This window comes from Desmodus rotundus, chromosome 4 (genome assembly GCF_022682495.2).
Source record: "Desmodus rotundus isolate HL8 chromosome 4, HLdesRot8A.1, whole genome shotgun sequence".
Lineage (NCBI taxonomy): Eukaryota > Metazoa > Chordata > Mammalia > Chiroptera > Phyllostomidae > Desmodus > Desmodus rotundus.
In genome coordinates this window covers 83,609,998-83,636,751 of record NC_071390.1, presented here as the reverse complement: position 1 = coordinate 83,636,751, position 26,754 = coordinate 83,609,998, and the positions used below count along the sequence as shown (strand labels likewise).

At 36.3% G+C, this 26,754-nt stretch overlaps 1 protein-coding gene across 1 annotated transcript; it reads right to left on the bottom strand.

Moving 5' to 3' along the window:
- Nucleotides 1–1,260: 1,260 nt before the first annotated feature.
- On the bottom strand, nucleotides 1,261–8,504 carry SPP1 (secreted phosphoprotein 1). The gene is made up of 7 exons (XM_024574907.3): nucleotides 8,349–8,504; nucleotides 7,244–7,311; nucleotides 7,093–7,131; nucleotides 4,769–4,846; nucleotides 4,426–4,467; nucleotides 2,793–3,110; nucleotides 1,261–2,081 (listed from the first exon to the last, which is right to left on the bottom strand). The coding sequence occupies exons 2-7, from the start codon at nucleotides 7,295–7,297 to the stop codon at nucleotides 1,677–1,679; spliced, it is 936 nt and encodes a 311-aa protein (XP_024430675.1). The 5' UTR covers nucleotides 7,298–7,311; nucleotides 8,349–8,504; the 3' UTR covers nucleotides 1,261–1,676.
- Nucleotides 8,505–26,754: the final 18,250 nt, after the last annotated feature.

Genomic DNA, 26,754 nt, shown 5'->3' with positions numbered 1-26,754 from the left:
TCTCTTTCAATTTTAAAATTTCTTCTGTTTAATTGGTTATCTCCTTGCTTTTATTTCTTATTTGACTTTTCTTCCTCTTTCCCTTTATTGAGTTAACTAGTGGCTTATTTATTTTGTTGATTTTTCTTTTTTACAAAAAAAGCAGCTCTTTTATTTATCAGTTTCTACTATTTTTTTCTATTCTCTACCTCATTCTTTTTGCTTTCAACATTAAATTTCCTTCCTTATACTTTTGTTTTACTTTGTTGGCATTTTCTAAATTTTAAGATGGTAGGTTAATTTATTGGTTTTCACTCTTTTATTTGTTTTATTGCTGCAAGAATTAAGGCTATGGATTTTCTGTGATCACTGTATTAATTTTATGTTTTCATTATGATTCTTTTTTTTTAATTACACAGTTAAAAATTTCCCCTTTTGTCCTGAGTTGTTTAATAGAAAAATTTAGAATTTCCAAATGGAATTTCTAGTTTTAGAAAGAGTAAAGGGACAAGACAAGGAAATAAAGATGCCTGTTCCATTTCAGGTTTCCAAAATTTTTCATTTTAAATATCATTTGAAAATTTGATTATTAACTGGAACTGCATTACATTTTTTCCAACAGAAGGGACTATTTATTTTCTACAAGTTATCAGAATAGCTATTGAACCTACGCAAGTTTTTAATCAAGGACACAAAAGTAAAAATTAATTTTCTGAGCAAATTAATGGAAAGTGATGAGAAACAATAAAATTCATTTGTGACTGCATCTAAGCTTTCATTAGTGTTTTTAAATTTTATTTAAAAAATCTTTTTATTTATTACTGATTTGAGAGGGGGGAAGAGATTGAGAAACATTGATTTGTTGTTCCACTTATTTATGCTTTTATTTGTTGATTCTTATATGTGCCCTGATTGGAAATCGAACTACATCCTTGGCATGTATTGGGAGGATGCTCTAACCATCTGAGAAACCTGGCTAGGGCAGCTTTTGCTTCTTATATACCAACTTTGTAAAAATTACATAAAGGTGCTCTCATTGGATGGAGGCAGCGTGCAGAGCCCTGCATGGTTGGAGGATTTATGGCTGAATATTCACTCCCACCCGACTCCTGTTTCCTTGGCTAGGAACGTAGCCCCGCCAGAACCTGTACAGCTGATGCAGCAGTTCCTAGATTGCTCTCCACTAAGTCCAGCACATTCATTAAAATGGTTATATCTGTTAATTGTTGGGCAACTGTGGGAAACCAAATATGAAAAACAATTCACACCACCAAACTCTCATTACATATAAGATAGAAGATTTATTCACACAAACAAAAATAATCACAACAAAATGTACACTAACTTGAAAAACAAAAGATTATAGTGACAAAATTTTATATTCTCTTATAATTGTGTAAAAGTATTTTGTTTGCTTCTACATAGGTTTTTATTCATCAAAGAATAGCAAACATTAAAATACAGTGTTAGTTTGCATTTCTTATGTGGAAACAACATAGATTAAACCCTTAAGCTTTTAGTTTACAAAGTTATTGTGAAGCCACACATTAACTATTGATCAAAAACATTATCTATTTTCAGATCCACATACATATACATTCACCAACTAAGCTGAGAAATAAGCATTTCATATTCTTTCCCACCCTGCAATAACGTATTTTTTTCCTTTTTAACTAAAAGCAAGAAATTGTATTTTTTTAATTGACCTCAGATGATGCACTTTCTATTTCATGAGAAATGCGAAATTTCAGGTGTTTATCTTGCTCCTCACTCTTAGGGTCTAAGGCTAGCTTGTCTTCATGGCTCTGAAGTTCTTGGCTGTGAAATTCATGGCTGGCGTTGGAGTTTTCCTGACTGTCTCTCACATTAGAATGCTCATTGCTGCCAGCAATTGCCGTCAGCTTATATTCTTTGGAATACTTGCGGCTATCGGCTTCCACACTGTGGTCACCCAGCAGGCTTGATTCCTGGCTGTCCTTCCCATGGCTGTCCCAATCAGAAGCCACCTGCAGGCCCTGGGCAACAAGGATGGCTTTGTGTGCATCATCCATGTCATCACTTTCCATATGTGAGGTAAGGTCCTCCTCTGTGGCATCAGGATACTGAATCACAGCACAAATGGAAGAATAATTAAGTGACAGTCAGAAATAGGAACATCATAATTCTTTTTTGTTCTGGAACTTTTAGTCCAATTTGTACTGAAAACTGTCTAAATTTGGCTAAAGTAAAAAATAATACTAGCATGTTACTTTGTATTTTATCGAGCCCTTCCATAAGTCATTTCCTTTAGTGTAATAGTACATCAATTATATATGTGCTGAAACCTATGAAGAAGGTCTCATTATCTCTGTTTTACATAAAAGAAAAGTGAATTGAAGGTTAAAAATTAAGTGAATGGTAAATGGCCAGGCTATGTATCAAATCCAGATCCTTTGATTATAAAGTCAATGTAATTTGTAACTCTACCATTCCTAGTAGGTATTTAACTTCAAAATATGACCATTGTATTGTGAAAATAATTGCTGTTTTCCAAAATCTCCTTTTAATAAAAAAAGTGAATAGAATAAATGCTTAATAACCAGGATTTGGGAAAAAACAGCATTGTAATTGAGATATAAAATTAGAGAGAAATTATGTGGTATTAAAAAAAAAACACCAAGAGAAAAACGTTTTGAATTCAATGGTTATAAAGTAATATCAATAGTTGTTGAATGAATGAATGAATGAATGAATGAATAAGTGAACATGTAGACTCTGGTTCCTAGAATTGGGCTCTAATCGTAACCATCTGATGTATCTGTTAAAGCATTTACCTGGGCTAAAGATCTTTGGAACTTAGATTTTGACCTCAGTCCATAAGCCACACTATCACCGCGTCCATCATATGTATCTCTCGTGGGCATAGCTGGAGTGACAATGGGGGTTCCGGGAAAGTCAGTGGGAAAGTCAGTGATCAGTTCATCAGATTCATCAGAGTGGTGAGACTCATCAGAATTGTCAGAGTCATCAGCATGATCAGCATCTTCTGAGTCATCTGAGTCCATGGAGTCCTGGCTGTCCACATGGTCGTCATCATCATCATCCACATCATCTGTGTCGTCATGGCTTTCAGTGGACTTGCTTGGGAGGGTCTGAAAATCAAGACGGCCAGACAAGTTAGTGTAAGTGGTTTTATATTCCCTTAGTCTTCACAGTTCCTTAGTCTTTTACTATCTTTCTTTTATTTAGTTTTAGGATCTTTGCACCCACAACAATGCACTCAATGGCTTTTAAGAGCTAAAGTGAGCATCTTCCAATTTCTCTTTTAACACAAGGATAAATGGAATCATAATTGAAGTATTTTTCTTGCTTTCCCATAAAAAGTTGTCTTTCTAGAAAATTTTAAGTCAAATATGTAAGTATAATATTTATATTGATAACACTGTTTTTTCTTATTCACATTAGGCATTATTTAATATGCCAAATTCAATAATGCAATAAATACAGATACAAAATTGTAAGATTACTTTTTGTATTAGAAATGAGAATTCACAGGAGCTCAGAGCACCCAAATAATAACACATACACCAAAACCTAAAACCACCTCCTTGTTAGCATGGATAATCAAAAGGTGACTCTGGCCCTGGTTGCTGTGGCTCAGTGGATTGAGTGCCAGCCTACAGATCAAAGGGTCGCTGGTTCGATTCCCAGTCGGGGCACATGCCTGGGTTGCGAGCCAGGTCCCCAGTAAGGGGTGAGCAAGAGGCAACCACACATTGATGCTTCTCTCTTTTTCCTTCCCTTCCCCTTTCTCTAAAAATAAATAAATAAAATCTTTAAAAAGTAACTCTGTTATGCATGTATATAAAGTGCAGTTCAGATCTATCAATTGAATTCACCAGCTAATGTCTATTAAACTTCCAATTAGCAAATATACTGGTTCACTTATCTAACTTTTCTTGTGAGAGATTTTAGCATAGTCAAACAGAATTTCAAGGAAAACAAATTTAACTTATTTCTTTGCTTAGCAAATATATTAATAGTCCTAACAAAATGTCCTAATTAACAGCCTTAGTAATAGTTATGAAATAAACCATTACATTAGGAACAGAAGTGTTCCTAGAGGCAAAATCTTGGGTTTGATAAGTGTTAATCAGATATTTCTCAGACATTAGATAAGACATCTATAAAATACCTTAAATCAGTTGTTAAGAGGCTTAGTAATTCAAATAACACACATTAGTAAACATTTCCTGTCACACCAAACTTATCTGAAGAAATCTGGTATTTCTGGCATTTAATTAATACATGATGTTTGTTTTCTGAACAAATTTTAGATTGGCAATTTACTGGAAAATTGTCAATGGAATTTTATCAGAATTGAGCCCAAGTAATGTCATTAGGAGAAAGAGTAGCTTCTTAGTCTCTCCAAGGCATGGGGGCCTCTGACCCAAAGTGAGAACTCACCTCTTGTTTGAAGTCATTAGTTTCTTCGGAGGAGACAGTATTCTGAAGAAGGAAAGGCACATATCAATGTATATCATGCATGCTTCACCTTTCTATTCAAAAGTTAGCCTTTTCCATTCAAAGCAGGTCTTATTTTTCAGCCTTGTTGGTGAATGACTTTTGAAGGAGAGAAAGTCAACATGGCAGATCAATTGGTGTCCGAAGCTGCCATTTACCAACAGGCGTGAAGGATTTACTTAACCAGCGCAAACGGCCTGGTTGGTGTGTATTTTTTTTGTTTGTTTCATTGTTGTTGTTCTTTAATTGCAAGAAATATAATTTTTAAAATTAAAATAAAATATACCTGTGGTGCTAGGAGATTCTGCTTCTGAGATGGGTCAGGCTTTAGCCATGTGGCTATAGCATCTGGATATTTGTAAAGCTACAAAAAAGTTGCATATTTGTCATTATTTTTAAGAAGAAACACAGGGATCTCTAACTGATAAGCTGGAAAAAAAAACTATACTTCACCGATACTGATGGATAAGCACAGTATGCATGTATATTATTAAACCAGAGCCTTAGATACACACCTTCTAACTTGTTTTTTTCTTGAAGATTCATTTAATAAGCTCTTACATAGCACTTACTGTGAGCCAGCACTCTTATAAGTGATTTAAATGCACCCATTCATTTAATCCTTCCAGCCCCAGATGAGATAGATGTCATTATTGTTTCCAATTTTGTAGATCAGGAGAAAGTAAGGCACAGTGATATTAAGAGCCAGGGTTCAAATGCAGACAAACTGGCTCTTCCTACTGATTTGAACACCATGCTTTCCTGTTCCAGTGGGAATTTCCTCGCAGATAAATCACAACTGAAGCAGAGGTGCCCTTCATTAGCTTTGATCTTCATGGTTCCCTCTCCTATGTGGCTACTTAAATTTAATTAAAATAAAATAAAATAAAAAATTTAGTTTCTCAGTTGCACTAGCTACATTTTGAATGTTTAATAGCCTCATGAGTCTAGAGGCTATCTTAGTGGATGGCGCAGAAATAAAATATTAACATCATCTCACCAAAGTTCTATTGCTCTGTGACCAAAGACATGAATGCAATGTCCTTTCCTTTAGCCAAGTTATTTATTTAGTCAGTGATTATAATAATGCTAGTACAGAGGAGTGGAAATTGCTCTGAGTGCACGTCATCTGAGGGGCTGTATCACCTGTGGCCAATCACTTCACATCCCTGTCGCTGAGAACGGGAACCCTGAAGGTTCCATAGAATTCCCTCCGCAACCACCTCAGTCACACCGTACGTTTCCCCATGGATGGCTATAACCAGAGTGGCTTCAGATTGGGCTTCTTTGAAAGTTTTTGCTGAAAGAAGGGGTTCCTTGCCTTAGAAAAGTACAAAAAAACTACTGACCTAGATGAGTTCAAAGTTTCCCTCTTTTTTTCTTTAAATATGTATAAATATTGAATAGAAATATGTTACAATTTATATTTTATATAGATATCCATTTCCTATATACATGTAATACAAGTTTAGGGAGAATGCATTTATAGATTAAATTTATAATTTAAAAAAATAATATGAAGAAAATAAACAAAATAAACAGACTCACAGATAACCAGTGCTCACCTTTAGAGGTGTCTTCTTATTTATAACCTTCCCGTGCCTCTTATTAGCTCTAAATATCTAGGGTTCTTCAATTATCTCCTAAATATCATTTAATAACTTATACTGCCATGGCTCATGTGTCATACTTTTTTAATTAAAAAGACATTAATTCTTGCTTCAAATAGTGTGACCTCTATCTTCTCTGAAAATTTTAATTTTTCTGACTAATTGCTGTAATTCAATACTTAGGTTATTAAATCAATTGTAAAACAGACACACCTGCACATACCTACTTGCACACCTAACCACATGCAACAATACTTCTCTTAGAGTTTTCATTAAGCAATCTAATTACAGTGACTCCAGGCAACTTTATATTGGCCTTTATTCTGTTTGTCTGAATTGACCTCTGTGTCATTTTTTTGTCCAGGCTCCTCGGGACAATGCCCATTTGTTGTTTGGTGGGCACAGTTCCACCTATTGTGGAGGGGCAGAGCCATCTATGGTGCCAGTCAAATAATTAAAAGAGTTTCATTTGGTCTTATTTTTGGTTAGAGTAATGTGATCTAAAGTTAGCTGATGAGCACAATAGATACAAACAGCATAAATAGACTATCTTTTTAATAATGGGCTTCTTAGAAAATATCTTAGGAGATATTGTGAACATTGCAGTCTTATAAATTTGTCCAATGTGTGAGGCTCATTTTAAACTTAGCCTTCCACTAGGGAAAGCAAGGGACGGAATTTTCTACTTTCTAGAACAGTATGTTGACTCATGGAAAGAAAAAGTCACAAAACTTCATAGAACTCATTTTACATAAATGGTAATGGCATAGAACATTATTTTAGTATATAAAATATCTAGTTTGGTGGTTGGGGCATATATTATTAAAAATTATACTGTGCTTGGTCCTGGCCTAGATTGAAAGCAGGCTGTCCATAATTACTCATAAATTAACAAGCTTGACTATGAAAATAAGTAAAATTGCAACAGATACATTTGTACTGCTTCATGAATCAGTTGCATAAATAATTTAACTATATGATAAACATAAAAAATGCTTACCTGCTTTTCCTCAGAGCTGCCAGAATCAGCATGTTTAACCTTTGAAACAGAAAAGATGAAGAAAGATTACGATGTGAATGTGTTCCCAGCACAAGGGAGCACACGACTCACTGATTTCGAGGAGCTGTCTGTAAGATTCAGCTGTACTCACTGGAAGGGCGTAGGCAATGCCTAAGAGGCAGAAGCAAATCAGTGCAATCCTCATGGTAGAGATTTTTCCTGCAAAATATTTTGTAATGAATATTCGATCTCTTCACAGACTAAAACAGTGATACCTCATTATGCTATCGCATTACACAATAATCACAAATAAAATTTACTTTCTGTAGAATATTTTCTACTTCCTAGAGAAATTTTTCTTTTTAACATTATTCTCCATCTTTCACTATTAGGCAAGGGAGAGAGGAATTTCACAAGTCTATATTTATTCAACTTTTAAATTTAGAGATCCAGAGATTGCCCTCTTATTACCAGCCATCTAAACCTAGACACAGACCAACGCTAATTTAATTAAAATAATAACATAGTTTGGGAATATTTACTTTTCAGAGAAGAAAACCACAAGAGAAAATAAAACTATGAAAGAAATTTGCTTTCTCCATATTTTCAGCATGTATTTCAAATATGATTTTTAACTTAAATTATTAAAAAGGTGCCACATAGGTGATGTGAAGGTACTTCTAAAATAAGTTATTCTAGAAATTTGAAACAAAAAAGGAAACATTGAAAATAGTCAACAGCTTTTTTTATTTTCAATAATAAGTCTACACAGTGTCATACAGTTTTTTGGTGAAAACTCTAACAGCTAAATACAGAAATAAAAATATATTTCAGAAAAAAGTTTTGTCCTTGAAAATGGTATAAGTCAAATAATTAAAAATAGCATTATCATTAGCCTACATTAGCACTGAAGGTCCTTTTCCTTCTAAATGCCTCCACAGTCATAATGATATGGGTAAAATCACCTCAAAAGGTCATAGAATTTTACCTTTTTTTCCAATTGGGAGAAGTAGTTTCATTCCTTTTGAGGACTGAGTGGAAAGATTTTTAGGTTTTATATTGACTGGCTTTCAAAACAGCTGGTCACCTTTCCTACAGGACATCAGCAATGTATCTGGCATGATTATTCAAAAGACTAGAACAATTTAAATCTGGTTACCAGCATTACAGTTAAACTCTTCCTTACAGCTTGCCCTTCCCCATGAACTGACACTGAATGCCCAGGACAGCTGCAGGACAGCGAACTGCAGGCTTACCTGGGTCTGCGGTTGGTTGAGAAAGCTGCCACTGGCCTGAGAAGAGTCCAGTCCCAGACGGTGCTGCAGTCCTGTCTCCTCTTCTTGCTGCTGACAGCTAGACCTCCCAGAATTTAAATGCTGCTGCAGACACCCCCACCCCCAACACAGGGAGGCGGAGAGATTGTGTCATGAGGTTTTTTTGCCACTGTCCAACCCACTTGCTCCCACATTTCCCTCTCTGGTTTTGTGGTTAACACACACACACACACACTGGAGTTAAAACATTACTTATCTACAATATCATTAACTGGCATTTCACTTATGGGAATGGCATTCAGCATTATTAAAGGGCACCTTGGAGTCCCATTAAGAAAAGGGAGGAAATGACTAGTTCTTACAACGACTTTATAACTTCTGAATTAGAAGAAAATATATGAAAATAAATCAGTCCTAAATAAAATTAAATAGAATGGGTTTTTGTTTCTTTCAGTTTAAAAATGGATTAAGGTAATATATGCAATTAAATTTGCCTTGCAATTATACTTGTTTAAGAGCTACAAGGTTATTACTGTTCAGGAGTATGAAGAGCTCAGACACCCTGCCTCCATCCTTTACTACCGAAGCCTGGTTTTGTGATTTCAGGTGTGCAGCAGCTTGTCACTTAGACAAATGGCATTAACAACATTAAAATCCATGTTCATGCCCATTAAGTTGGAATTATGATGACCTTTCAAGGACATGGGTTTTTGTCGCACTGTTTGAATTGTTTGGAGGTGATTCATCTGATAACTTGCTATATAAAATAGAAGAATGGCAATTGACTTCAGATGCTACAGAAGTCAGGTGGTTCCTAACTGAGAGCAGTGTGACTTCTTGAGAGTGCTGCTTTGGGAGCCAGAGAGTGCCTTTGAGTCCCACTTTGCCACTAAATAGCTGTGTGACCTTAGTCGACCTACACTGTTTCCTCATCTGTCACATGCATATACTGTTACCTAGCTCATGGGGCTTTTGAGAGGCTAAAATAAATTAGTATGTAGAAAACAAAAGTGCTTGGCTTATATTATGTGCATATTTTAAGCACTGTGTTAACTATCACTGAAATTTAGGAGGAGCAAGTCCTCGTGATTTGCAGCGTCTTTAGATGAAATGGGTTATTGGAATGAGACTAGAAGTAGGGCCTTTCTGTTGTGTACAGCAGTAGTACACTTTGCACACCTCTACAGAGAAGGGTGAGGTTTCTCAATGATCTTTTTCTAGTTTTTCCCTCAGAATATATAAAGTCAATGACTTAATAAGAAAATGTAAAATACACATTTGAAGTTTTTTGTGAGTATTTAAAAGGTGTTTGAAAGAAAATCACAGATGAAGTTTTAATATTGGAACAGAAATTAGGGCCAGCACAGCTCTCAGTCCATTTAAAGTATTTATATTGTCTTGAGATTTTGTACCTAATCTCTTTATTTAGGCTTCTCAGTTGTGAAATGGAGATAGCACTGTTTATTTACCTCATATTACCATTTTAAGATTCGTATGTGAAGTGAGATTAAAGATAAATGGACCCATTTATTATTAGTTCTATTTAAGGTGTCAGCTTCTGTCTACCAAACATTTCTTTTAATATAAATATGCATTAAACAATTTATCACAGTGATAGTAGTACAACTAGTCTGTAGGCTGTATGGACATTTAGTGTGTGTGTGCATGGGGGGGTATGGCTCTTAATTTGGATACATTCCAAATGAATGGATATTTTTGATTTGGGGGTTCTAAGCACACATTTTAATAATTCAGATGGTAGTTATCTCTATAAAATATGACATACAGTTTATAAAGTTGCAAAACAGACTTTTTGTTTCTGCTTTTAAAAACTGTTTTTCCCCCTCCTCTTTAAACACATTACCCACATAAGTTTGTCACCCTGCTGGTTTAGTATGGGGAAGTTCACAAACTCTAAAAACAACAAGATTTCCACAGTATTCACAATGGTTTACTCTGTGCCCACGGAAATGATTTAATATGAACGTTGAGAGTTATAGGAATAGATTTCACTGGAGCCCAGCCATCCTAAGATGAACCATATGATTCACCCCAGGACTCTTCCGGTCGTTTCTCCAAAGTGCCACATGGTGGCAGCGTTTCTGAAAAGGGTTTCAGACCACCATCTGGTTCCGTCAGTTTCTTATACTGGCAGGATAGAACATTCAGGTGCTTAATGACAGAACTCTAAAACAGTTGAGGGACCTTCCATTTCTTGGAATGCCATGTGAGCAAATATGTCCCAACAATGACCCACTACGCAGTAAGAGGGAACACAGAGGCCAAGAGAACCAAAGCATTCTTGTTCTGCTCTGCGGTTGTTGTTATTGAGCCATCCCAGGTGGACACTTTGTCTCCTTCCCCACTTCCCACACTCACTCAAAAGGTTTCAGATCCCGAGGTCTCAGTAAAGAACTGTGAATTCATGGTTAAAGAATGCGGCTGGGATGCTTCTGAGATGAGAAGATGAAGTGATTTATAATGGAGGCAGTTCTGTAAAGTAGGAAATGGAGAGTGTCATTCTGACCTTGAAGAGGCTCCTGCTTCTTTTTTTAAATAAAACATGCTGCTGACACATTTTTTTTTTCCTGAGGAAGATTTGCCAACTGTCGGAATTAACATTTTAAATTACTTAAACCAGGGAAGCTTAATCTGTAACATTTCCACACTATTTCCATTCTTGATCAGGCTAACGCTTGATTGTTAGAATTAAAAGGTCAAAGTGACCAAATCCCCTGTAAAGCTTGTATGTGGAAAGGGAAAAGCTTAGTTGTTAAATTGGAATAAAGAATGGCTTGTGATAATAAAATATAGACACTAGAAGTGGACTTATGGAAACATTTAAGAACATTATGGTTTTTTTCAAGAATTACATGAAAATTCCAATATAATCGAAAAATTTAAGTGTCCAGATGTCAGTGTTTTGGTGGACTTTATTACCAACTTCTAGTTTACTTAGATATTTATATTTATATTGTACTTAGAAAAGTATAATCGACTGTATCAACTCCTTTGGCACATGTCTTCAGTTTAGCTCCAATGAACACATATTTTGTAGCCACACTTGGCTAAGGATTATTGTTTTTGCCAATTTCAGTTAAGGAATACCTCATGTTAATGCCCCTATTCTGTGGTAAAACATTTATGTTTTTAAAAAATATTAAAGTAATTAGTAATTCAAGTTTGAGTTCTTTAATATTTGAATTCCTTAATAGAGTGCAAGTTCTAATATATGCTTACCCCTTAGCAGTTCACGTGCCAGCAAACGTGTGTATATAAATATGCAGTAATACAAAATATTTTGCATACATATGTATGTGCAGTAAAGAAAAAATAATTTTATAATGTATAAAATTATATAAAAATGTATATTTTTATTAAGTTAAGTCATTCCTGATGATTCTTTTCTTTTGCTTTCATTAAGCCCCAAATTGAACTTCTCTTCTAGGCCCTATTAGAAGTTTCTATCAGGCAGAATGGATTACATCTGAGAACTTGAGGCAATATTCCTATGTGCCAAGGTGAAAGCTAGTTTTTACAGAACACGAGGACCTCTGAGACCTGGCTTCTTCCTCTCTCCAGCCTTATCTTTCACCAACTCCCCTCCTGCATGTACTCTATGAAACAAGTACACAGCCGCTGGGGACTCCCCGGTGTGCCAGGCAATTTCCTGTCTCCAAGCCTTTGCTCCCGTTCCATGTATACAATATCCATCCAGCCCCAACCACACCTGCCTGTGAAATATTTTTACATCTTTCCAGACATCACATCAAGCATCAAGACATCCCCGATGAAGCCTTTAAAAAAAAAAAAAAACCTAAATAGAAATAGCCACTGCCACTTTTGTTCCCCGTAAGGTACCCTGCCCACGATCTAGCACAGCACCTCTGATACTTTATTGCCCTTACATGTTTGCCTCCTAACACTGACGAGTAAACTCCCAGCAGGCGGGCACTATGAATTACACATGTTTTCATCCACAGTTTCCTACTGGGCGCTCAGTACAGGTTTAGGAACAAGTAAGTGGAGGAGCACTACTTTAATATGCTTAATCCTATGGCGCTGCGTGTGATGCCCGCATTTACAGTAGTCCCCCTTATCTGCCGTTGCACTTACCTGCGGCCAACCATGGTCCAAAAATGGTAAATAGAAATTCCAAAAATAAATAATTTGTTAGTTTCAAAATGTGCACCATTCTGAGTAGTCTGATGGAATCCTGCAAGTCCCACACCATCCCACCCAGGACGTGACTCATCCCTTTGTCCAATGTTTCAATGAACGTCTCTCCGCTCTGCATGCTCCTGGCTGTAAGTCGTTAGCAGCCCTTGGGTTATCGGATCCACTGCTGAAGTATTGGAGTGCTTGTGTTCACATACTCTTGTTTGACTCAATAGTGACCCAACAGCCAAGAGTAATGATACCGGCAATTTGGATGTGCCGAAGAGAAGCCGTAAAGTGCTTCTTTTACATGACAAGGTGAGTACAGTACAATGAAATATTTTGAGAGAGAGAAACCACATTTACATACTTTTATTACAATACATTGTTATAATTGTTCTATTTCATTATTAGATACTGTTGTTCATCTCTTACTGCACATAATTTGTAAATTAAATTTATACTTTATCATAAGTATGTATGTATGGGAAAGTAGTATATGTAGGGTTCAGTACTATCTGTGGTTTCAGGAATGCACTGGGGGGGTCTTGGGTGTGTCTTGGGTGGAGAAAGGGGGACTACTGAGCTATCAGCTCAGGGAGCTGGAGCGGTTGCTGGATTCTGAGAACAATTTACATACTCATGTTTAAAATGCCGTTGCAGAATCTGAAGAGCCAGGATCTCTTCCTCTTACCCACGGGGTTCTGGCAAGCCCTTGTACTTGTCTGGTATCTCGATACAGTTAATCTGGGTTATTTTTGACATCAGTTTCAACTCTAAAATTCTCTGACTTTTTAAAAATCCACGAGGAATAAAATGTTGATATTACAACAGGAAGAGCAAGTAGGTTGTAGGAATAGAGCTGGCATTGAGAAACTCAGACTAAAAACCAGAAATAGATTTTGACACAGAATCTGCACTAAATAGTCAAGTCAAGCGAAAGTTGTCTTTAAGATGTTTTTAAGTAAACTTTCATGTGTTTTTGATGTATTTAAGTCAGATAAAATTATGAAGGTTATTATAATAGTACTAGTAAAAATAAAAACCTTTTCTTAAAAGAGGGAAATCCCTCCCAACTTATGATTATAACAAGTCAAACCATGATGCCCTGAGAACTTTTTTTATGTACCTCCCCAAACATGGGTTTTCTAGAGGTGTTTTCTCAGTATGGGTCACATGAATTTCTTTCAGATTCTGTTACACCAAGAGTGGGAGATTGAGGAGAAAGTGACTGAAGAGGTTGTCTTGTTTCTTTCCTGGAAAATGTCTCCTGTGGTTTTAGGAGACAATTTCATTGCCAAACAGATCAGAAATATCAGCCTTCTTCATAATCTGGAGATGTTTTTAGGTTTTTCATTCTTTTTCTCACATCCTCTTTATTTCTGAGCACCTATAAATATGACTGGTATAGACAACCCATTAATTTCACTTTATGTGTGATGAAGTTGTTCAGGAGTTATTTAGAATCAAAGTTTATGACTAAATTCTGTCTTCTTTTTACCCATTTTATGCTTAACAAATTTCTGCTGCATGTTTTTCCTAAGGAATACTTTCTTGTAATTACTATACCTTCAGCATATACCTTTTCATGGCAGAAAAGAGAAAGCCCAGAACTTCTGCTTTTGCTTGTTAAAGGGAGAGATATTAAAAATAATAATAGCAATAAAAATGGTAATTATATGTTTTCATGGAACACCTACTAGATTTAAATATGCATTATGCCTACTATTCCTAACAACTTCATGAATTCAGTATTATCATCTCAATTTTTCAGATGATTATAATAGAAGCTGTTTACTGTGCAGTCACTTCTATACATATAATCGAATTCACTCCTTGCAAAAATCTTCAAGCATATATTTATAGGGGCAGTTGAGGCCCAAGAGAGGGAGTGGCTTGTTCTTCCCATATGGGTAGGAAAAGCTTCCAAGAGCATGCTGCAGTGCTTACGGAAGAGGACCTGATATTAGAGACTAACTGCCATGGTGTGAATTAAGATTATAAACATCCAAATTTGACCAAATTTAGTGAAAAAAAAATCAAGTAAGTATACAACAAAAGTAATCAGTTACAATAATATTGGTAGGAAATCATGTAAAAAGAGTGAATAATTTTGTTTTTAAGAGGTTCAAATCTAATCAAAATGTAAACTTCTATTTTTCCACATATTCCATCCCGCTAATGTTATGCTATGGCTATTAGCTGTACAGTGTCAGAAAATTAGCAGAAAACATTTCTGCTAATCTCACACTGCTATGAATCACCAATTCAAAAGGCATGATTATGAATTGTGGGTTAATATCATTAGCATCATATTTTTATATACCTAAAATATTCATTGTCTTAATTAGCTAAACTTCAAATGAACTGCTTATCATATTTTAATAGGTATGGCATAGCTAGACAAAGGCATATCTCCTAGTTAGCCTTATGTCTTACTACATTTGAATTTCTTATGGCATCAACTGTAACAATTGTGGCAGATGTTGCAGGCTGTACACCAAAGATTCATCTTCAGAGTAATTTCTGGGAAGCAGCTGCCCAGCTAAAACTACAATTCCTTGGCTTCCCTTGCACCTGGGTATGATGTGAGACTAGTTCTTGCAACTAGAATGTGAACTAAAAGTGAAGTGTTTCATTTTCAGGCTGAAGCGCCTAAAACCTAAGTGCACCACCTCTATGTTCTTTTCCCTTACACATTGGCTAAATGGAGAGGACTGGGACACATTTTTCTAGAGCAGATACCCAATGAGGAGAGAGTTTGGGGTGTCTGCTGACAAGGAATCCTGGTATTGGATATTATATGAACCAAAAATTGCTCTATTGCCTGAAGTCCCTGATAACTGTGTTACCTTAATGCAACTCCTTACACACAGTAATGCTCATCCCACAGTTTCTGGACGTTGGCATCTATGTTCCAGATCACTAGACGCATGAGACTGAATGTACATTATGGTCTCATAAGTTTATATATACAATTTTTATCTATATAGAGAGTTTTCTGTTCATTTTTGCTTTCTTATTCCTAAAACCCTAAACTAGTCCCTGTGAAATAACTATTATGTTAAAATTAAAGTTGATTATTTTACACAATAAGTATGGGACTTATTTAACCCAAAAGAAGGTGGTGTATCATCTCATTTTATTCCAAAAGGAGCATTAGTAGATATTTTAAGTGATTAGGGTAGCAGATTTCTCTTGGTCCTCTAATTTTTGTTTTTTACCACTTTTACCAGAAAAGAATTGGCTTTGGTACAAGTTTTAGTGGATAGTTAGTGTCCAATGTAGGAAACCAGGGAACCTGACTTTATCTTGACTATACCACACACTCTATTCAATCTTGTTGAGTTAGTTTGCCTCTGAGAAGAGAGAGGCTATAGCTATCTCCCAATAGATAATAAACCCATCTCGAAACCTCTGATTATTCACACAGTCTCCTCTACTTTTTCTGTTTAAGTAGGTCACTGGTCTTTTAGGGCACCTTTTGCTTTTTGCCCTGTTCACCAGGGACCAGGTAGAGATGAAGTTAGAATCAACACATCTAGTTATACTGGGGTGGGCAAAAGTAGGTTTACAATTATTAGTATGCAAAACACAGCGTTTATTCTTATATTATTAATTATTAACTATTGTATTATTTTCCATACAAACAACTGTAAACCTAGTTCAGCCCAACCCTACATTCTTTGAAGGTTTTGGATGACTTCTGTTTCCTTGTAGGAATGTGTTTATAGATTAATTATAGTCTTAGTTGTCTTTTACCAGATCAAATATTGTGTGGGTGGTATATTCTAGGAAATCTTGAAGAATTTTAAAATAGTCCACCATGGTTCCTAATATGGAGATGACCATAATTAGAGGAAGCAGTTGGTTAGGTCAGAAACTGTTTATGGTTGGGAGCTGGTGTTTTGACCCTTTCCTGTATATTTCATTGATATTCCCCAGCCTGTGGTGGTCTTTGGTCTGTGGGTCATGGCTTGGCCAGGGGCTAGCCAGAGTTCTCAGTGAAAGCAGTAAAAGAGGTCATGTGTGGCATATCAGCAGAGCTGGTACACCCACTTGTCTGGGTTGGGGCGGAAGTGGAGGCCAGGTCAGGAAAGCGGTCTTTTCCTGCTTTTAGACAGTGCCAAAGCATTGCAGACAGGGGTTCACTTTATTTTTGTTTATGTGGGGTTGGTTCAGACACAAGTAAACTTGTGGTGTCTTAACCTCTAGTAAGATCTCAAACATACATCTGGCTTCATCTAGCTTGATGTCTTAGGAATCCAGTTTGTGTCTTAGAAATGATGTTATTTTGAATTTAGAAGGATAAAGGTGATACACTTTCAGTTAAATCTCATGATTTTTGACTGGTGATTAATGAAAAACTTTATTTTTCCTTATTAAGAAGAAGAATAAGAATTCTACACACAGGAAGTTTATTTTCCACAAAGTTGTTTACTTTCATAATATTTTTGTAAAATTGGGCAACTGATTTACCTCTTGTGGTCTTATCTTCTACCCTGGGTTTCAACCAATTGGGTAGGAGAAGAAGGACCAGGAAATAAAATCCATTAAACTTTTATTCAACTGTGCCAGGTATGTGTGAACACATGAGTATCTAAGCGTAGATCTTCTCACACAAAGGATTTGAGATTTTTTCTTTAATTACAGAACATAAAAGTATAAAATCAATATTGAGATATTTGGGGAAAGAACACTAATAAATCAATATAATTTATGCGTGAGTTAAGTTTACCACAAAAATATAAAATGTCTAGTTCTAAACATTGGCTTATAAATATTCATTTAATTGCTTTGAAATAACAATTAGTATCAAGTGCTTAAGACACTGATTTCAGTCAATAGAATTAAAAAGTATGAATTGTATGTATCTGTTTGGCTATTACAGATAATATTTCCCAATCTAGTACTGTTCCTTTAGTCCTAGAATCTCCCAAGAAACTGGAAGATGGATGGTAAGAATGCAGGGCATTGAGAAAGTAGGGATAATTCTTGACTTGTGGCTCCCTTTTCGGGTTAAGACAACTCAGGGCAGAAAACCACAAGAATTGAGATCAGAGAAGAGGTCTGGGTTCATTTCTAGCTACATTAAGTCAGTTCTGAGATGTGACAAACTGTCCATGCGTGTTGTCAGGTGCATGGACCTGGCTTTGAGCCATGTAGTAAATTTTCTGTTTTGTTTTCACTCAACCTCATAATGCCCTCTTTACAGTCAGCATAGGGCACTGTAAGGAGGGCACTTTAGAATCAATGATATTGAGGATAAATGTCTAATGATTCTCAGAGCTCTTTCTGGTCATATGCAATAGCTCATTAAATACAACCTTGTAAATGTAGTTGGAATTTCTGCCATGTGTTCATCTGACACTTATTTGTCACGTTTTCTGCCTTTTCCATATAGTTTCTTATGAGATAATTCTGTAACTACCCTTATTATTTCACCTTCCACTAACCCAAAGATCTTAGTATCATTTGTAAATTTTAGAATTTTAGTATGGATAATGATATGAATACATTTAATTTATTTATTGTCTGTTAAATATTTAAAATGCTTTCAGAATTGTGATCTAATTTGGTGTTTGTAACAGTGTTTGCCTCTGGGAAAGGGGTCTGATTAACTAGAAGCAAGAATGGAAAGGAGACTTAAGTTTTCATGTAAATAAACTTTATAGCTTTTAAATTTTGTACCATGCCGTGGCTGGCATGGTTCAGTGGATTGAATGTGGGCTGGGAACTAAAGGGTCGAAGGTTCGATTCCCAGTCAGGGCACATGCCTGGGTTGCGGGCCAGGTCCTTGGTGGGGGCCACGTGAGAGGCAACCACACATTGATGTTTTTCTCTCTCTCTTTCTCCTTCTCTTCCCCTCTCTAGAAATAAATAAATAAAATCTTAAAAAAAAAGAACTTAGTTTAAAAAATTTTTTTTGTATCATGAGTGCATTAATTATTTATTACTGAGTAGCAAATTACCACAAATGTAGCAACTAAAAACAACACATATTTATTCCCTTAGAGTGTCTGTGGGTCTGGAATCCAGGCATGGCTTAGCTGGGTCCTTTGCACCAGGGTCTTTGCAAAGCTGTGAGATGTTGGTCAAGGCTGAAGTCTTACTTGAAGGTTCAATTGTGGGAGCATCTGCTTCCGAGCTTGTATGGTTATTGGCAGGATTCGGTTCCTTGAGGACTGTTGGACTTAGAGCTTTAGTTCCTAGTTGTTTTCTGGCTGGAGACCTCCCTACTTTGTCTCCAATGCGACAGTTTGCTTCATCCAAGCACAAAAACTGAGAGGGCTGTTGAAGGGGTGTGCTAAGAAAATTGAAGTAAACTATTTCTGTAACCTGATCATGGAAGAGATATCCCATCACTTTTGCCCTATTCTGATTTTTAGAACAAGCCGTTTGGCCATCCCACACCAAGGGAAGGGATTACACAGGGACATGAATACCAGTAGCTGGAGATCGTAGGAGGGACATTTTGGAGTTTGCCTGCACAATGTGTGTATATTATCCATTTAGAAATAAAGGTGTTTTTAGACATCTAAAATTTTAAATGAAAATAAAAGTTCAGTGTAATTGTGAAATATGATACCATTTTTGTAAATGAAAAATAACATGTATATGCTCATATGTACATATATGATATAAATGCACACAAAACGACAGGAATGGGACAAACAAAACGGTTAATGTCTTCATCAGGCTGTCATAACAATACCATAGACTGGATGTTTTATGAATAATTTATTTCTCATAGTTCTGGAGGCTGGGAAGTCCAAGATCACAGCACTGGCAGATTTGATGTCTGGTGAGGTCCTTGTTCCTTGTTCCTAGATGGTCATCTTACTGTTTTATCACATGACAAAGTGATGAGGGGGCTCTCTGGGGTTTCTTCTGTAAAGGCACTAATCCCATTCATGAGGCTTCCACCTTATGACCTAACACCTTCCAAAGGCCTCACCTCTTAATACCATCACATCGGGGATTAGGTTTTAACACATTAATTTTGAGGGGACACAAACATTCAGACTAGAGCAGTTAGCAATAAAGAAACTGGAATTATTTTATAAAGTTGTAGAGGACAAGTGGCTTTTTAATGGCATTTGGTCACTTAATTGGAAGATCAGGACTCAAAACACAGTTCTGAACATCAAAGATTATTTTCCTGTTTACTTTATTGGATTCTTTATTTCTAAACTAAAATTCAAAAGAACTATTCATAAAAATGATAGATATTAGTTACTCTGCTGATGCCTGGCTTACTTCACTGTTTGGCCATCTCTACCCAACATGTCTGGTAATTAAGTCATTTTTAAAACCATGATAAAATAGAAATTTGTATTGGGTAGCAAATAATTTAGCAAATAAAAATATAAGATGCCCAGTTAAATCTGAATTTCAGACACATAATAATGTTTTAGTATAAATATGTCTCATATGCATAATATACTTATACATGCAATATTTGGGACATCCTTATATGACAAAATTGTTCATTGTTTGTCTGACACTCACATTTAACCACATGTTCTGTATTCTCTCTGGAATGCCATCCTATGGGAAAATTTTAAAAACAGCAGCATAGGTTTGTGAGCAGAAGGACTGCATAGTAAAATGGAATTTTAAAGTCCTTCATTTGCATCTACAATACCTCAAGATCCTCATTCTTCTTATTCAATGAATACTGATGAATGCCTGTGAGGTGTGAGGCACCTCACCAACTGCTGCAGATACAAAATCAAATAAGCTTCCACCTTCACCCTCAAAAGCTGAAAGCCTTTTTTGCTGGTACTTGTTATGGGATTTTTTGGGCAGTGACTATAGGTAAGATGTATAAAATCTGGTAAAAACAGATCAAATTGTTGTGAACACCTCTTAGGTCTCAAACTTTAGTGTTTTTATTTATTGGCATGGTTTAAAAATTATAATCTATAATAGATGCTTAAAACAAGAATATTGTTGAAAATCGAGAAATTAAAGAAAATAGTTTTCAAAGAGTTTGAGTATGGCATTATTTTATGAGTTCTCATTACCTTTTCTATTCTTCTAAAATAGTCACTGAAATATTTCTGTAGAAGTATAAAGATGTAATCTAATTTTGCAGAATGTGATTAACCAGTATAAGTTTGTCAAATTTGACTTTATGTCTATTTTCCAGGAAAATAGAAAAGCAAAACTCAATAAGGAAATAGTATAGAACTGAATTTCAATAAATGTCCCAGAGATGAAGCTTTGTGTCAAGGTCCTTTGTATATAGATTTAGGAGATTAGCTTTTTGCAGTTTTAAACACATTTTTCTTTGAAGCTTATCCTGATGATGTAACATAATTGGATGACTGACCTGTTAATGCATGAGTTTTTTAAAAATATTGTATGTCAATGATATCTAATTTAAAAACATTTTATTGTTCAATTACAGTTGTCCCAATTTCCCCTCCAATACCCTCCCCCACCCTACCCACCTCCACCTCCCACATTCAATCCTCCCCACCCCAGTTGTCTTTGTCCATGGGTCCTTTATACATGTTCCTTGAATTGACTCTTCCCCTTCTTTCCTCCCCTTTCCCCTCTGGTCACTGTCAGTTTGTTCTTTATTTCCATGTCTCTGGTTCTGTTTAGCTTGCTTGTTTGTTTTGTTGATTAGGTTCCACTTATAGGTGAGATGATATGGTATTTGTCTTTCACTGCCTGGCTTATTTCACTTAGCATAATGCCCTCTAGTTCCATCTATGCTGCCATGAGGGGTAGGAGCTCTTTGTTCCTTTCTGCTACATAGAATTCCATTGTGTAAATGTACCACAGTTTTTTGATCCACTCATTTACTGATGGGCACTTAGGTTGCTTCCAACACTTGATTAATGTAAATTGTGCTGCTATGAACATTGGGGTGTTTCAGGATTGGTGTTTCAGGGTTCTTAGGGTATAATCCCAGCAGTGGAATTACCAGATCAAACAGCAATTCCATTTTTAGTTTTTTTGAGGAAATTCCATGTTTTCCACAGTGGCTGCACCAGCCTGCATTCTCACCAACAATGTACTAGGGTTCCCTCTTCTCCACAACCTCTCCAGCACTTGTTGTTTGTTGATTTGCTAATGATGACCATTCTGACTGGTGTGAAGTGGTATCTCATTGTGGTTTTAATTTGCATCTCCCTGATGGCTAGTGATGCTAAGCATCCTTTCATCTGTCTCTGGGCCCTCTGCATGTCCTCCTTGGAGAAGTATCTGTTCAGGCCCTTTGCCCATTTTTAAATTGGATTGTTTGTCTTCCTGGTATGAGGTTGTGTGAGTTCTTTATATATTTTGGAGATCAAAACTTTGTCCAAGGTATCATTGGCAAATATGTTTTCCCATACAGCTGGTTCTCTTTTCATTTTGCTGATGTCTTCTTTGATGTGCAGAAGCTTTTTAAATTGATGAGATCCCATTTGTTTATTCTTTCCTTCATATCCCTTGCTCTAGGGGATATATTGGTAAAAATATTGCTGTGTGGAATATCTGAAATTTTCCTCCCTATGTTGTCCTCTATGACTTTTCTGATGTCACAACTTATATTTAATTCTTTTATCCATCTTGAGTTTGTTTTGTATATGGTATAAGTTGGTGGTCGAGTTTCATTTTCTTGCATATAGCTGTCCAGATCTCCCAACACCATTTGTTGAAGAGGCTATTTTTACTCCATTTTATCCTCCTACCCCCTTTGTCAAATATTAATTGACCATAGTGACATGGGTTTATTTCTGGATTTTCTATTCTTTTCCGTTGGTCTATGTGTCTGTTCTCTCTCTCTCTCTTTTTAAGATTTATATTTATTTGTTTTGAGATAGAGGGAAGGGAAGGAGAAAGAGAGGGAGAGAAACATTAATGTGTAGTTGCCTCTCACACACCTCCAGCTGGGGACCTGGCCCACAACCAAGGCATGTGCCCTGACTGGGAATCAAACCAGTGATCCTTTGGTTCTCAGGCCTGTGCTCAATACATTGAGCTACAACAGCCAGGGCTATGTGTCTGTTCTTATGGCAGTACCAGACTGTTTGATTACAGTGGCCTTGTAACATACTTTGATATCATGTGTTGTGATCCCTCCTACTTTGTTCTTCTTTCTCAAAATTGCTGAGGCTATTTGGGGTCATTTATGGTTCCATATAAATTTTTGAAATGTTTGTTCTGTATCTGTGAAATGTGTCATTGGCATTTTACCAAGGATTGTATTAAATCTATAGATTGCTTTGGGCAGTACATACATTTTGATGATATTAATTTTTCCAATCCATGAACGTGATATATGCTTCCATTTATTTGTGTCTTCCTTAATTTCTTTCTTCAGTGCTCTGTAGTTTTCTGAGTACAGGTCTTTTACCTCATTGGTAAGGTTTATTCCCAGGTAGTTTATTTTTCTTGTTGCTATATCCAATGGGATTTTTTTCCTGATTTCTGTTTCTGATATTTCATTCTTGGTGTACAAAAATGCCTTCGGTTTCTGAATATTGACTTTGTATTGTGGTGTTTTGCCAAATTCACTTACTAGGTTGAGTAGGTTTGGGGTGGAGTCTATATGGTTTACTATGTAAATATCATGTCATTTGAAAAAAGTGACAGATTTACTTCCTCCTTTCCAATTTGGATGCCTTTTATTTCCTTTTCTTGTCTGACTGCTGTGGCTAGAACTTCCAATACTATGCTGAATAGAAGTGGAAAAAGCAGACACCCTTGTCTTGTTCCTGATCTTAGTGGGAAAGCTTTTAGGTTTTGCCCGTTAAATATGACGTTGGCTGTAGGTTTCTCATATATGGTCTTTATTATGTTGAGGTGTGCTTCCTCTACTCCACCTTGCTGAGAGTTTTTATCATAGATGGGTTCTGTACCTTATTAAATGTTTTTTTCACATCTATTGACATGATCGTGTGATTTTTGTCTTTCCTTTTGTTTATGTTTTATATTACATTTATTGATTTGTGAATATTATACCATCCTTACATCCCTGTGATGAATCCCACTTGATCATAGTGTATGATCTTTTTAATGTATTGCTGGATGTGGTTTGCCAATATTTTATTGAGGATTTTAGTGTCTTATGTTCATCAGCGATATAGGCCTGTAGTTTTCTTTCTTTTTGTGTCTATCTGGTTTTGGTATTAGGATGATGCTGGCCTCATAAAAATAGTTTGGGAGTTTTTCCTCTTCTTGGATTTTTTTGAATAGTTTGAGGATAGGGGTTAATTCTTCCTTAAATGTTTTTTTTTTTTAATTCTCCTGTGAAACCATTTTATCCAGGGCTTTTGTGTGCTGGGAGTTTTTTCAATCACTGCTTCAGTTTCACTAGCTGTTATCAGTCTTTCTGCTTCTTCTTGATTCTGTTTTGGAAGATTATATTTTTCTAGAAATTTGTCCATTTCACCCAGGTTTTCAAATTTCTTGGCATAGAGTTTCTTGTGGTAATTTCTTATAATCCTCTGTATTTCTGTGGTATTAGTTGTAATTTCTCCTCTTTCATTCTGATTTTATTTATTTCAATTCTCTCTCTTTTTTTCTTGACGAGTCTGATTAGAAGCTTGTTGATTTATTTTGTCTTTTCAGAGAACCAACTCCTGGATTTATTGATTCTTTGAATTTTTCTTCTAGTCTTTATGTCATTTAATTCTGCTCTGATCTTGATTATTTCTTTCCTTCTACTCGCTCTGAGCTTTGTTTATTGTTGTTCCTCCAGTTCTTATAGATGTAGGGTTAGGTTGTTTATTTGTAATATTTCTATCTTTGTTAGGTAGGCCTGTATTACTATGAACTTCCCTCTCAAGACTGCCTTCACTGTGTCCCATAGGTTTGGACTGTAGTGTGTTCATTTTCATTTGTTTCCAGAAACTTTTTGATTTCTTACCTAATCTCATTCTTCACCCACTCATTGTTTAATAGCATGCTATTCAATCTCCATGAGTTTGAATGTTTTTGACTTTTTTCCTTGAGGTTAGTTTCTAGTTTCAAGCCCTTGTGGTCTAAGAAAGTGCTTGATATGATTTCAATTATCTTGAATTTGTTGAGGCTTGTTTTGTGTCCTATTATGTGGTCTATGTTTGAAAATGTTCCATGTCCATTTGAAAGAATGTGTGTTTTGCTTCTTTGGGATGAAACATTCCATATATATATCAGTTAAGTCCATTTGATCTAGTGAGTCATTCAGTGCCACAATATCCATGTTGATATTTTATTGGGAAGATCTATCCATTTTTGACAGTGGGATGTTAAAATCCCTTACTAGAAGTGAGATGCTATCTATATCTTTCTTGAAGTCCTCCAAAATTTTCCTTATATATTTGGGTGCTCCTATGTTTGGTGCATATATGTTTACAATGTTTATGTGTTCTTGATGGATTCTTTCCCTGAGTATTATGAAGTGTCCTTCTGTTTCTCTTTTTATGGCTTTTGATTTGAAGTCTATTTCATCTGATATAAACATTGCTACCCCAGCTTGTTTTCCCTGTCTATTTGCTGGAATATTTTTTTCCCAACCCTTCACTTTCAGTCTGTGTAGGTCTTTTGTTCTGAGGTGGGTCTCTTGTAGGCAACATATGTGCAGGTCAAGTTTTCTTATCCATTCAGCTACCCTATGTCTTTTGATTGGAGCATTTAATCCATTTACATTTAAGATTATTATTTATAAGTACTTATTCATTGCCATTTTCCCCCTTTTACTGTGTTTCTCTCTCTCTCAGTCTTTTTCTTATCTTCTTAAAGCAATGTTTATAACATGTCTTGCAATGCTGGTTTGGCGGAGGTGTATTCTTTTTGCCTTCTTTTGTCTAGAAAACTCCTTATTTCACCTTCCATTTTGAATGAGAGCTTTGCTGGGTAGTGTGGTCTTGGTTGCAGGCCTTTGCCTTTCATTACTTGGAATATTTCCTGCCTTTCCTTCTGGCTTGTGTTTCTGCTGAGTAGTCCACTGCTAGCCTTATATTAGCTCTCTTGTATGTTACTTCCTGTTTCTCCCTTGCTGCCTTTAAGATTCTCTCCTTGTCTTTGAATTTTGCCATTTTAATTATGATGTGTCTTTGAGTGGGCCTCTGGGTTAATCTTGATTTGGACCTTCTATGCTTCCTGGACTTGTGTGACTTTTTCTCTCATCAAATTAGGGAAGTTTTCCATCATTACTTTTTCACACAGTTTTTCTATCCCTTGCTCCTCTTCTTCTCCTTATGGTATGTGTTTTATGTGGATATTATTATGTTTCATGTTGTCCTGCATTTCTCTTAACCCCTCTTCATTCTTTCCAAGTCTTCTTTTTTCCTTTTCTTGCTCTTTCTGGGAGTTTTTTTCCTACCCTGTTCTCCAACTCACTGATTTGATCCTCTGCTTCATCTAGCCTGTTTTTGATTCCTTCTACTGTGTTCTGCAATTCAGACATTGTATCCTTCATTTCCTCCTGGCTCTCATTGATAGTTCTATGTCCTTTTTCATGCTGATGTAGTTTCCAGTAAGTTCTTTGTTGCTTCCCTGTAGTTTTTGGTAATTTTCACTGAGCTTATTAAGATTCCTTATAACCATTGTTTTGAACTCAGTATCTGACAGCAGGATGGCTGCTGCAGTTTGGGGGATGACTTAGCACTTGGATCCCTGCAGCTACTCTCTCAGTGCTCTTCCCAAAGCCTCCAACCCCAGTCTCTCCTCAAGCATCTCTTGTCCACTCTGCCCCACCCCACTCCAACTTTGCCAAAGCCCAGGGTAAGTGGCTGCAAATGAAAATTTATGCATTGGCCCTTTAAACAGGTCTTTGCATCTCCAGCTGTTTGTCTCTGGCTGCTTTTTGCCACCGGATGTTGTGTGTACTTTTCGGGCTCTGGTGCTCTAGGCTGGGGATCCCAGCTGAGGGTTTAGACCCCACACTTCTCAGGGGGATCCAACCAGCCATTTAAATATCCTTCTGGCACTTCAGCTGCCACCTGTGGGCACCCAGCCAGCCTTTTTGTGTTTCTGCAGCACTCCCTACAAGTCACGTTGTACTGAAGTGGATTCTTCTGTCTGTCTGTGGTTATAAGGTTTCTCTCTCTCTATTGTTCAGTTGTTTGTTCCACATGATTTCTCCACAATCTAGTTATAGTTCCAGATTGGTCCTGGGAGGAGATTAGTGTAACTTCCACTCACTCATCCACCATCTTGGATCCTCTCCTGCAGGAGTTTTAAAGTTTCACATTTTAAGATTGATTTGTTTGAAATTTGGCATTGGAAAAGAGCTCTACAGATA